This window comes from Artemia franciscana, unplaced genomic scaffold (assembly GCF_032884065.1).
Source record: "Artemia franciscana unplaced genomic scaffold, ASM3288406v1 PGA_scaffold_23, whole genome shotgun sequence".
In the NCBI taxonomy this organism is placed as follows: domain Eukaryota; kingdom Metazoa; phylum Arthropoda; class Branchiopoda; order Anostraca; family Artemiidae; genus Artemia; species Artemia franciscana.
This window is the reverse complement of record NW_027062649.1, coordinates 2,186,187-2,199,780: the sequence shown is the minus strand read 5'-3', so window position 1 is coordinate 2,199,780 and position 13,594 is coordinate 2,186,187. Positions and strand designations below refer to the sequence as shown.

At 35.3% G+C, this 13,594-nt stretch overlaps 1 protein-coding gene across 1 annotated transcript in view; it reads right to left on the bottom strand.

Moving 5' to 3' along the window:
* The window catches only part of LOC136041495 (heparan-sulfate 6-O-sulfotransferase 2-like), a 33,608-nt gene that overhangs the window by 2,380 nt on the left and 17,634 nt on the right, over positions 1-13,594 (bottom strand). Inside the window, exons 3-5 of the mRNA XM_065726191.1 lie at positions 12,666-12,835; positions 8,331-8,555; positions 3,908-4,056 (exon numbers count right to left, since the gene is read on the bottom strand). Coding sequence (XP_065582263.1) covers positions 3,908-4,056; positions 8,331-8,555; positions 12,666-12,835 — 544 coding nt within the window. The remainder of the gene's footprint in view (positions 1-3,907; positions 4,057-8,330; positions 8,556-12,665; positions 12,836-13,594) is intronic.

The following is a 13,594-nucleotide window of genomic DNA, read 5'->3' as shown; positions in this document are numbered from 1 at the left end:
GTGTAGAATTACTACTACTACTACTGCTAATAATAACTCACTGCAGCAACAAGCCACCTGAGGCCAACACAGCTACGCACGCTCCTCCTACAACCTGATCTATTCAAGGCCTTACACCCTCCCAGGAAGTTCCTATTTCCTTTAAATCTTTGTTTATGACATCCTCCCAACCCAGACAAGGACGACCTGCTTTCTGTGTAGCCCCAGGCGGTTGGCCAAAAAGGACAATCTTGGGCAATCTGTCATCCTTCATCCGCAGAACGTGGCCTAGCCATCTCAACCTTTCTTTCATTATAGCCCTAGATAGCGGGATTGAACAACATTTTTCGTACAACCTACAGTTTGAAATACGGTCAGTCAGCCGGGTACGCAGAACAATCCGTAGGCAATTTCTCTGGAAAACATCTAGTAAATTTTCATCTGCTTTTCGGAGCGCCCATGCTTCAGAGCCATATTTGAACACTCGTCATCATTGTAGCTTCCAATATTCTAATCTTGGTCTGCAGACTTCTATTGATCTTTCTATTCTTTCAAACTTTTTTCTAACTGTGAAACGTTAATTTTTTTTTTACTGGCACTTGAATTTATTCAGAGTTCAAGCAAAAATTGCGATATGTTAGTTTGTTCAACGATACTGTCTAAATGAGGTCACTCGATATTATCACTATGTTTGATCAAAGCACCAGGGTTTCACATGTACATGAATAGTCTAATGAAAGATGGCATGACAGGTACAGATGGATGAAAGAATGATCTTTCGAAGATGGACGGTATACATGGAGGATATAGACATAGTTTGCTTAACAATATTAGAATATGTATGGTCCATTTGAGATGTCTTAAAATAGATCACTAAACATTGCTACTAAATCTGGTCAAAACACAGGGAACATGCATATTCCAATGAAACATAGTCAAACACAGAAAAAATGCACTCTATGGCGCTTAAATTTGCAAAAGGAATTAAAGCAAGAACAGCGAAGCATTGGCTTACTTATCAATAATACAGTGAGTATCCCCCATTCGAGCTCATTTGTAAGGGTGGCACAGAAGATTTTTTTTTGTACTAATAACAGCCATACCAGAGAGAATAGGGCAGGAAAAAGGGGGCATGATTTGAAGAAGTATGTGTTAAGGATATTTGATTGGTTGAGTTAGCTTTCATTTTAAACCCTTAAGCAACTGCAGCTTAAAGTGAGGCAAAATAAATTTTCTAACAACTATTATTTTTTGGATAAAATAAATTCCTTAATATTAGCTGCAATAGCATAATTTTATATTGAATAATATAAAATACCAAAATGACACACACAAAGCTCATAATGTGAGGTTATTTTTAAAAAATAGCGATAAATGCCGACATGAGTGAAATTGGACTTATTTTTTTTTTATTATTTAAAATTTATCAGTTTTATTATTTTTTTTTAAATGACCAGATTCTTGCAGTGGCATTACAATCACGTAATAGACCATACAAGTAAGTTGCAGTATGAAAAGGCATATAATCACATGTTTTACCAGTTTTGAAATTCTTGGTAATTTCAACGAGAGCTGACATTTTCCTCAGAAAACTGTTGATGCTTTAACATGCAAAGAACTTGCTGCTAATGTTAACCAAAGTACCAGAGACAAACCTAAATTGGTTGAGCGTTAACTTACACAACCGTCTATATCTTTTTTATTTTTACTTTCCAACATTGCAACACTGCCGAGAATCTGGCACTGCATTGAAACTTCAAAATTATGAAACTATTTAAAGAAAACTGTTAGAAAATCCCGATTTTCAGGAATAAATTAATAAAGGACGGGTCTAAGGGCAAAATTTTTTCTTTTGATGTCCTTGGTCCTTTAGGATAACCTCTAATGACATACTAAAGAGTTTGAGACACAAGGTAGGGTGAAAACTTCTAAGTCAAATATACAAAATATTGGAAAAATTATGGATTTTTCTCTATGGATTCATACTTTGTCAACAGGTATTACCGTGTGACCTATTACCCTTATATGTTATTACCCTTACTGTTTCCCTTATATGAAAAATTATGTATTTTTCTTTATGGATATATGCTTTGTCAACAAGTATTACCGTGTGAGCTATTACCCTTATATGTTATTACCCTTACTATTTCCCTTATATGAAAAATTATGGATTCTTCTTTATTGATTCATACTTTGTCAACAAGTATTACCGTGTGAGCTATTACCCTTATATGTTATTACCCTTACTATTTCCCTTATATGAAAAAATACGTATTTTTCTTTATTGATTCATACTTTGTCAGCAAGTATTACCATGTGAGCTATTACCCTTATGTTATTACCTTATATGAAAAACTATGTATTTTTCTTTGTGGACTCATGATTTGATAGCAAATACTACCATGTGAGATATTACCCTTACTTGTTTAAACAAAGTTTCTTCTTTATTTACAGCTATAGAAACTTTATAATTTAGAAAATTTAAAAGTTTTTTCTAAAATCTATGAAAATCTGAATTATTTTTGGGTACTAATGAAAAGAGCGAAATGAGAACTTTCTCGAATACATACAATAAAATCCTTTCTGACCGAGCTAGTCGGGGGAGGGGGATAATCCTCTTTATGTTTGCATGTATGAGCATACGGTTTTTGACCATGTGACGGCAATAACAAGAAATGTCCCTAAGATACACTTTCCTCTCTATGGAGAGCTTCCAGAATAATTATGGCAACATTAATGGTAACTTTCATTCTATTAATTATAAATAGTTTTTAATACTTTCTCACATTTTATTTTTACATTGGAATTCCGACGAAAAGGGATTACGAAATATAAGTTTTTTGAAAACATATATTTTTATAGATATCTTGAAAGCGTAGTGCGGTAGAGTGAAACAATTTTTCAGATTTGTAACCAGCAAGCAAAACTCTTAGAAAACAACAAATACCATGCCAGATATCTATGGCTGGCTATTGTCGATACTAATCGACACATGGTCCTTCTAGTAGTCAAGTATAGCTCTGAAACAAAGAACTTCAAAAGATCATGGATAAAATACTAGATGTTCTCCAGAGGAACTGCCTAAGGAGATTATTGGGTACTCAATTGAATGACTACACATCCAACAATAAGCTGCATAGCATATGTAGTTAAATCCCAAGTGAGGTCTTAAACATCTCTTTGTGGTGTTATATACGAAAAATGCCCCCCCCCCCTCAAAAAAGGTAAATACAACGGTGTTGGATTTTTGCAATCCCTACCGGTGGTGCTGATCATCATTCCATGCCCCTTCATCCAGGAATTGCAAATGGGGAGAGCAGGACCCGAGGGGTCAGACATCCTGTGCTTTCGCACGGCCTCCCTATTTACCTTCCCCATATTTCTCCAGGTACACATTTAAATGCTGTGTCGACTGTGGCTGAGCTTGCAGAGTCAAGCCACTGACCTCCGTTCCAACCAAATAACCAGCAGCACGAGGGCTCGAATCACTGTCCTCTTGGGGAGACGGTCTCAATTATAGCGCATTAACCATTCGTCAAAAGATGAAATATATATTGAAAACAAGAAGGGATGAAGTAAAACAGTTTTCAGTTATGTAATCAGCATTAAAAACTACATTAGAAAAAAAACCACCAATATCATGTCACATATCTATGGCTTACTGTTGTGTGTCATTAAAATATTAGATTTTGGTTACTTTAGATTATTTTAAATCCTGCTGTGCCCCCAGAGGAACCTAGAGCCTCCACAACAGAGTTTCTGGTAATCTCGTAATGATGTCACTGTTGCCTGCACATCTTCCTACTCGAGGTGCGAGAAACCCCAAGGTGACCTTCCAGTAGCTATCTGAAGAATCGAGGAAGAGCTATTTTCATCCTGAAAATACCCTACCAGTCAGGTATTTGTTAAAAGGAAAAAAGGGTCTAACCTTCAAAACAAGGTGGTAGTTCATTTTTGGTGGCTAGCCGATGGTTACAGGAATGCTTCGAATTCTTCCACGTTGCCCCTCTCTGAACATGTCGAAATTCTGAAAGGAACCTAGAGACAGGGTCCCGAAGGAACGTGACATAAAGGTACCTAGAAACCAGAGATACATCATAATTACGTTTCATATGGTTGTACCACCACGGCCTTACAAATGTGGAAGCACACACACAGCCTTTTTTTAGGGGGAAGGGAGTGGGGCAAGAGCTATTGACGTCATTACATTAAAGGGAATTAAATAGTTTTAGTATTTCATAATTAAAGATGATCTGGTTATTATTAATAACAACCAGGAAATAGTAGTAATAACGAGCGCCTAAAAGCCGAATTCCGAATATTCACTAAGTTCTTGGTAATATTAGCAGTATATTAGAAATGGGGTATCATGGTATGTCAGGGCGCTACATTACACTATCTTGATATTGTAAGTCTTTTTCATACCATCCAGGAGTTTAACCTTATGACGATCAACGGCCAATAAGTAATTTATTTTTCAATAATTATTTCTTAGTACGCAGAAAATATAGAAAGATGCGAATGCCATATTCTCTATCATCTTTAATTTATATTAGAAATTGGGTATCATGGTATGTCAGGGCGCTACATTACACTATCTTGATATTGTAAGTCTTTTTCATACCATCCAGGAGTTTAACCTTATGACGATCAACGGCCAATAAGTAATTTATTTTTCAATAATTATTTCTTAGTACGCAGAAAATATAGAAAGATGCGAATGCCATATTCTCTATCATCTTTAATTTATATTAGAAATGGGGTATCATGGTATGTCAGGGCGCTACATTACACTATCTTGATATTGCAAGTCTTTTTCATACCATCCAGGAGTTTAACCTTATGACGATCAACGGCCAATAAGTAATTTATTTTTCAATAATTATTTCTTAGTACGCAGAAAATATAGAAAGATGCGAATGCCATATTCTCTATCATCTTTAATTTATATTAGAAATTGGGTATCATGGTATGACGGTTCTATATTTCAATATCTGTGAGGTCTTCCCCACACTATCTGGTAGTTTAACCTAACGACGATTAATAACAAGTGATTTATTTTCAACGATTATTTCAAATTCCATAAAAATGCAAAGAAGTCCAATTTCAAATACTCATATACAGAGAAATATTAGAAATAGATTAGAAAAGGGGTATCATGGTGTGCCAGGTATCTATCTGGATATTTGGGTCTTTTTCACAATACCCAGGAGTCTAGCCTTATGAGAATCAAGCAATAGGTAATATATATTTTTTTAAATTACTTCTTAGACCATAGAAAAAATGAAAAGGTTCAAATTCAGTTGCTCATTTTCAGCTTTAATTTATATTAGAAATTGGGTATCGTGATATGACGGGTCTAGATTTCATTATATGCGAGGATGCGAGGACTTAACTCCGCCTATTGTCGGATTAACTCGTCAGTAGCCAGTCCCAGGCTTGGATAAAGGAGAAGGAACATGCAGTGTTTCTTAGTCAATAAAAATACAAAAAAGTCCAATTTCAGATATTCAAATACAGAGTAATATAAGAAATAGATTAGAAAAGCGGTATCCTGATGTGCCGGGTATCTATCTGGATATGTTGGGTCTTTTTCATACCACCTGGAAGTCTAACCTTATGAGGATAAACCAATAAGTAATTTATTTTTTTGATAATTATTTCTTATTCGATAGAAATATAAAAATGTCCGAATTCAGTTGTTAATTATCATCTTGAATTTACATTAGAAATTGGATATAATTGTATGACGGGTCTAGATTTCCCTATATGCGAGAACTTTTCCACATTACCCGGGAGTTTAACCAAATTACGATTGACTTTAAGTAACTTGCATTCAAAAATTATTTCTTATTCAATAAAAATACCAAGAAGTCCAATCTCAAATATTCAAATTCAGAGCAACACATGGCTGATCTATTAAATATGCACAGTCTTGCGAAGACTGATTTTTTATTTAGTGGGTTCGGTTGAAACAGATACTATATGTATCACTGGGACTAAATTAGTCAGTAAAATAAAGGGCAGTAAAATAAAGAAGACGTTTCCATGGGTGAGTTTACAATAGCCAGGTGCAACCTAGTTCAATACGTGCCTAAAAGCCCGATATTAGTCCCCAGGAAAGAGAAGGTACATTCCCACGAAGCCATTTTAATATATCCTCGCCCCAAGAGCCAGTGGCGTAATTTTATCAAAATCCTAGGGGGGCAAAGTTGGAGCCAATCCCCCAAAATCAAGTGAAAATCACAGTGAAAAATGACCCTTATAGCACCATAAAGCCAAAGATGTACCGACCCGTTTCTTTGGATGCTTGAATTACACAGGCTAATCTTAGTTTTTATAACATTTTTGAAGAAACTAAATTTCAGCTGGGGGAACTAGGGTCTTAGGGTGGGGGGGGGGGGGGTTGGAGAGGACAAATACTATCATCCCTAAGCAAATTTCGCCCCCAACAAGGACGCGTTTCTTCTGTGACTAAAGGTGAACCCTTCCAATATCCACCATTGCCAAAATAACTAGCTACCTCGAAGCGTTGCTCGAGCATATCCAAGAATATTCTCAATTATTTTTCATAGTAATATTAGCATTCATGTTTTACCGCAGCACAACAGCACACAGAAGAGAGGCCAGGCTTCGATATCTGTGCGTCTGTTTTTGGCTCAAGGAGCTTGTGAGTTAGGAAGGTTCCCATGTAATCTACGCTGATTCAAATTTCAAAATAAAAAACGACCAGTAAGTATTCTTTTTTAAATTTGGTCTACTGTTTCACTTTGTGGCCGACTTTGGTTCTGAATGGTTCATGAAATTGTATTCATCAAAGATAAATTTGTAGTTCAAAGGAAGTTTTTTTGAAAATAAGGATTAATATTAGACACCAATCACAATGTTGCTTTTTTTACAAGCCAATTCGAGTAAGTCCATACTAAAATGCAGAACTATTTGACATCAAATTAAATTTCAGCACCAAAACATCCAAAAAATGTTTCCATCAGCTGATTTACATTTTAAACTGAAAAACGACAATAAGCCATTCAATTCTGAATGGTTTAACTAGATTTGTTTTCAAAGATATATTTGTAATTCAAAAGAAACTAAGGACAGATGCAAAAAAAAAGGAAAAATTAGCCCATAAACATAATTTACTTTTGAAGCAGCAAATTGACTAAGACAATGCAAAATTCCGAATTATTTCAATTTACACCAAAAATCCTAGATACTTTTCCCGTGAGATGATTGAGGCTTTAAAATCAAAAGCCCCAAGATATTTTCTCTCTCAGTTTTCTCCGCTGTTTCTTATAACTTGGTCAAATTAACATCTGAAGTCAAAGACCATTTCAGGGGGGAGGGGAGAGACAGAAGGACACCTTTGCCCCGGGTGCATAAATTTCAATGGCGTAAGATTTCAAATAAATAACCTAACGGGTAAAATCCCTTTGAGTGTCCTGTGAATGGCGCAGTGAGTTTGACCTTAGCTTGGTAATACGGGACCCAGAGATCGAATCATGCTGCAGAAATACACTGCAGGGCCGACGCAGGGACCTTAGTAGTCAAGAAGCTTCGTTAATCCGATACAATCACTTTGGGTGTTTTTTTAATTTTATTTTTATTAAAATCAAGTAGAGGGCGCAGTAGGAATCTTTTTTTAATAAATGAAAATTTTATTAAAATTTGGCCTGAAAATGTTTGCGAGTCAACCTGCCTAAGAGCATAGGTAGGCGTGCCTTGTTTACCTCTCATTCTAGGCAATTTAATGGTCCTATGTCAATTTTAAATTCTTGGTCAGCCTGCCTGAGACTCTAGGCAGGCGTGACTTGCTAAATGATAACAAATAAGTATTGGTTCAATAAGAGAGGCACACTTACTCCCGCCGTTTTCCTGTGCCATTTAACCATACATTTGGAAAACTATAGGTTGTATGACTATCTACCTTAGTTCTACTGCCCTAGGTATGACGCATGGGCGAATAATAGATAGACATATTAACAAATGAACTAGCATTACTTTAGAAAATCATAATAAGGGGGTCAATGCCACACATGCCTTTTACTCAATTGGACTATCTCTCTTGGCTTTTTCTACAATTAGCCTTGGCTCGATGCCCACAACTATTTGATTTTAATTCAAAAACCAACGAATTAAAATCGAATAGCTGTGGGCATCAATCCACGGCTAATTGTAGAAAAGCCAAGACACATAGTCAAAATGAGTCAGAGGCAAATCTTGCATTAATCCCCCTTCCTTATTAGGATTGTATAAAATGATGTTAGTTCATTTGTTAATAGATATGTCTATCTATTATCCATCCATGCGTCATCCACTTTCTGAAGTTTATATGAAAATCAGAAAAAAACCTTCGATTCTTATTTCCCCCTTCAATTTGATCCAGCTTTGTATCTACACACTCTGTCAATTCAGTCCAATCTGCATGCAAACCGCATTTCCATCCAGTAGAATAGCGACTAAAAAGCCAAATTTCACGACTCTTTCCTGGTCTAAGGCAATCACATCTTTTCTTCTCATGATGACAGCTACATGGTCGCTCAAGGTCTAAATCTTTTACTAAGTGTCTTCCAAATCTGAAAAAAAATCTTTTACATCAGGGATTCGTGACCATTTTCTAGACCGATACTAAGAACAAGGACACTACTACTACTACTGCTGGTAACAACAACTTACGACAGCACCAGTTTATCTGTGGCCATCAGAGCTCCGTACGCTCCTCCACCACCTTAATTTGTAGTATCACACTGAATCTGAACCAGAGCATACTAATCATAAAAAAAGATTTTATGATTGTATGATTGCAGTTTAAAGTTACTCAGTAAGTTACATGGGAGAAAATTAGAAATATTATATTTATATATTTATATGGAGGCAAAATACGAAGAGGCGTCTAGTTTTTTAAGGTCCCTTTGCAGAGACACTCAACTGATGCGGAAACGCTGATCACCATAGACGTATACAGTTCCGGCCCTTACAGAAGATCAAGATTTTCTCTGGGAGTCGGGGGGGGGAGAGAGGGAGGATGCTAGCAACGTTTACAAAGGCCACTATTTTACTATTTTTAAGACTGTGTTGAAAATTTTAATAAGAATTTTTGTTGAATTTTAAAGAAAGTTTTCATATAAAAAACAATTTTACCAGCCCCTCTCCGCGGTACAGCTCTGAAGATAAGTATTAGGCAGATTTTCTACAACTTAAAAACAAATATAAACAAATTGTCGATTGAATCGACTTTTTTTTTTGGAACTCCAGCTTGACTTTTTTTTGGAACTCCAAATCAGGGGATACAGAATTTATGTTAGGTAAGGGGGCGGGAGGAGACAGCAATAAAACTAGTCCCTAATTTGGATTCTAAATTGCAGATACAGAATTTGTGTTAAGTGGACGAAGAACAGCAATAAAACATTAGTATTTTTGCTCCTCTGTCCCTGGAAGTAGTTAGCGTGCTTTCTTTTCCCCTATAGTCGCCCATGATTCCAATGCTAGTTCACTCCAAGGTTTGAATGCTTGGAAAGTTTAATAGAAGCGTAGCTCAAAAAAGTTCAATGGACAAAGCCATCTTTTTGTCAATTCCAGACACGTAGTATTTTAGGGTATAGGTCATTTTGAATTTCTAATATTAGCCCTCAGGAAAGAAGAGGTACATTTCCATGAAACCCCTTTGTTATCTCCCCTACGTTTAAAATATGGTTTCTTTGGCCCTCTTGGAATTTTAAAAACAGATAGGTCACACTTTAGGTCCAAAAACCTGTACAAAAAAGCTCCCTTGAATATAAAAGGGCCTTGAATATAGTGCAAAATCAAGATACATTAAGTACAAAATAATTTTTTAACAGAGACAGTTTTTAAGTTGCTAAATTTCATGTGAAGAAAAGAGGAATGCTATACTCCATAAAGAGACGAAATAATTGGAAACATCTAGTTTTCCTAAGGTCACCAACTGATAGAAAACTGATGCCACAGATATTCACAGGTAGCAAGATGTTACGAGGAGTCAGAGGATTACGGAAGATTTGAGGATTAGAGGATTTACGGAATGGGCAAGATTTGGGCTTTTTAAGCATGCGCGCGTATGCTTACTAAGCCCAAACGAACCTAGCTCAAAATCAGTTAAGAAAATGTAACCTAAGTAAAACAAACCATTTGTGGTGTCATTTATAAGTATAGAATTCTCTAGGGACCAAAATTTTTTCAAGATTTTGCTAATAGGTTGTATAATTTTGATAAAACCACGTAAGGTTTTGATAATACAATAGAAGATTCTCATTATATCATACAAAAATTTGATAATGTAATGAAAGATGTTTGATAATACTTGACTTAGTATTATTGATAATATTGATAATACTTTGACTTTGATAATATTTTGATAGTACCACCCACAATTTTGCTAAAACCATTCTAATTTTTGATAATAACCTGCAAGATTTAGTTAATACCAGAAATAATTCTTTATATTATCTCACATGACTTTTAATATTGAACAGGATTTGGTAATCAAACAGTTCGTGGTAACGATCTGTAGCAAGGAGCGACCCGGCTCAATAGTAACCGAAATTTTAAAAAACGGAATTTTATAACAATAGTTACATCAAAAGGATCTCATTTTAATGCTGATTTTAAATATATAAGTTTCATCGAGTTTAGATTTACCCATCAAAAGTTACAAGCCTGAGAAAATTTGCCTTATTTTAGAGAATAGGGGGAAACATCCTTTAAAAGTCATAGAATCTAAACGAAAATCATACCATCAGATTCAGCGTATCAGAAACTCCTACAGTAGAGGTTTCAAGCTCGTATCTACAAAGATGAGGAATTTTGTATTTTTTTTTTCCACGGGACAGATCACGGATGCGCGTTTATTTGTTTTTTTGTTGTTTTTTTTCCCAAGGGTGATAGTATTAGCCCAGTGGTCCTAGAATGTAGAAAGAGGCCCATTTTAACAGAAATTAAAAGTTCTAGTGCCCTTATGAAGTGACCAAAAAAATTGGAGGGCACCTCAGCCCCCTCCTAGGCTCGTTTTTTCCCAAAGTCACCGGATCAAAATTCTGAGACAGCCATTTTATTCAGCATAGTAGAAAAACCTAATAACTATGTCTTTGGGGACGACTTATTCTCCCACAGTCTCCGTGGGAGGGGCTGCAAGTTACAAATTTTGACCGGTGTTTACATATAGTAATGGTTATTGGGAAGTGTACAGACGCTTTCAGGAGAATTTTTTCGGTTGAGGGGAGGGGGAAATTTCCATGGAGGTAATGGGGGAAGAAAATTTCCATGAAGGGGGCACAGGATTTTTTAGCATTTTTAAAAAACGATGAAAAAATAAATATGAAACAGTTTTTTCAACTGAAAATAAGGAACAGCATTGAAACTAAACGAACAGAAATTATTGCACCTATGAGGGGTTTACCTCCTCCCAATCCCTTGCTGTTTACGCAAAAGTAATTTTATTAATTTCAACTATTTATTCTGCGGCCTTTGGGATTCAGGGGACATTCTTAAGGAATTGGGACAAAACTTAAGCTTTAGTGTAAAGAGCGAGGTATTGAAGAGGGGGTGAACCCCCTCACATAAATAATAAAAACATACGAATATAGAAGTTCGTTACGTAAGTTAATTCGTAAGTTACGTATATTTTTACTAATAAAAACGTTCGTAAAAAATTAAAAGTTCTAGTTGCCTTTTTAAATAGCCAAAAAATTGGAGGGTAACTAGGCCTACTCCCCCGCTCCTTTTTTCTCAAAATCGTCCGATCAAAACTATGAGAAAGCCATTTAGCCAAAAAAAATTAATATGCAAATTTCATTTTGATTATTCATGTGCGGAGATAAAAAATTAAAACATGCATTAATTCAAAAATGTTCAGAAATTAAATAAAAATAACAAGTTTTTTAATTGAAAGTAAGGAGCGACATAAAAACTTAAAACGAACAGAAATTACTCTGTATATGAAAGGGGCTATTCCCTCCTCAACTCCGCGCTCTTTACGCTTAAGTTTTTTGCTGTTTTAAAAAGTAAAGTTGAGAGAAAGAGTCAAACTTTAGTGTAAAGAGCGGGGCGTTGAGGTAATATTTGACAAAATGTGGCTAATCTTGACAGTGTCATGCATAAGTTTGGTAACAAAAGGCAAGATTTTGGTAATCTTGATAATGACAGACAAGATTTCATCTCACTGTTAAATTTGGTAGAAGCACTTGACGACAGATTTGACGATATCAGACAGGTTTTAATACTACCTGAAAATGATATTATCTTTGTTAATATCAGATAGAATTTTATAATACCATGCATGATTTTGCTAATAACTTGCAAGATTTTGATAATACTTGTAAAATTTTGATAGTATCATAGAGAATTCTTATTATACCATTTAGGATTTTGATAATGTGGCAAAAGATATGTGATAATTCCAGGCCTGATTTTGAACATGTCACGCATAATTTGGTAATGCTTGATAATACAAAATCAGACACGATTTTGCTAGCATCATTTTAGATTTTGATAATAACTTGCAAGATTTAGGCAATACCGGAATGGATTGTCATAGCATCTCACAAGATTCTGAAAAGGCAGGACAAGATTTTGTAATATTTAAACATGATTTCAAGCAAGAGTTTGATAATATCGTATAAAGTTTTGGAAAAAAAAACTTTGGAAATTCAAACTTACATTGAAATACTTACTGAGTCCCTCCAGTTTTTTGAATATGAAGAAAAACCATAACATCGTTTCCTTTTATGCTAAAATTTACATTCTCCACATCAAAAACATTTAAAAGAGCCTCATTTGAATTAAATTCAAGAGAATTTACGAAACTTCTTGAATTTTCGGACATACTTGCTATCCAGCTGGCCTAAAACAGAGACATATATTAAAATAGCTTAAAACAATCTGATGTTGATTTAAACCGCCCCATTAGCTTCAACGATCCTAACTCCATAAGGGAGTAATTACTAACAGGTCAATTCGATACCTCAATATCTCCAAATAAGAATTTTATCTAATGATCGTTTCTGCCAAGTTTCTGACAACGTTACGTTGTCACGTTCAATTACTGAACGTGACAACGTAATTTTAGTCGTCAGCGTCTTGCAAATTTTCCAAATAAGAATTCAATAAAGAAAATCAATATTTCATCTAATGATCGTTTCTGCCAACACGTTTCACGTTACAGTAATCGTTTCACGTTACTGAACGTGACAACGTAATTTTAGTCGTCAGCGTCTTGCAAATGAGTGTTCACCAACAAGATCACAAATAAATGTCTTTTAGTATTTGTAAGTCTAATTCACCATCTCTGAGAAAGACAAATGTTACTTTTCTAGGTTTCCCTGTGAGAAAACAAAAATTCAACCTACCCTAAAGTAAGCAGAAGCATCATTTAATTCCATCCCAGGGAGGGAGTTTAGTAATTAGTTTACATGAAATTAATTCAGAGGTACTCTCTATATGTCACTCTTGATCCTATACTTTTCCCATACTCATTCATTCCTCACTCATCAGTACCTCCTCTGTTTCTTATTGTATGACGTTTTCCGCATCCCGGCGAGGGAGTTTAGTAATTAGTTTACATGAAAATAATTCAGAGGTTCTCTCTATATGTATATAGTTT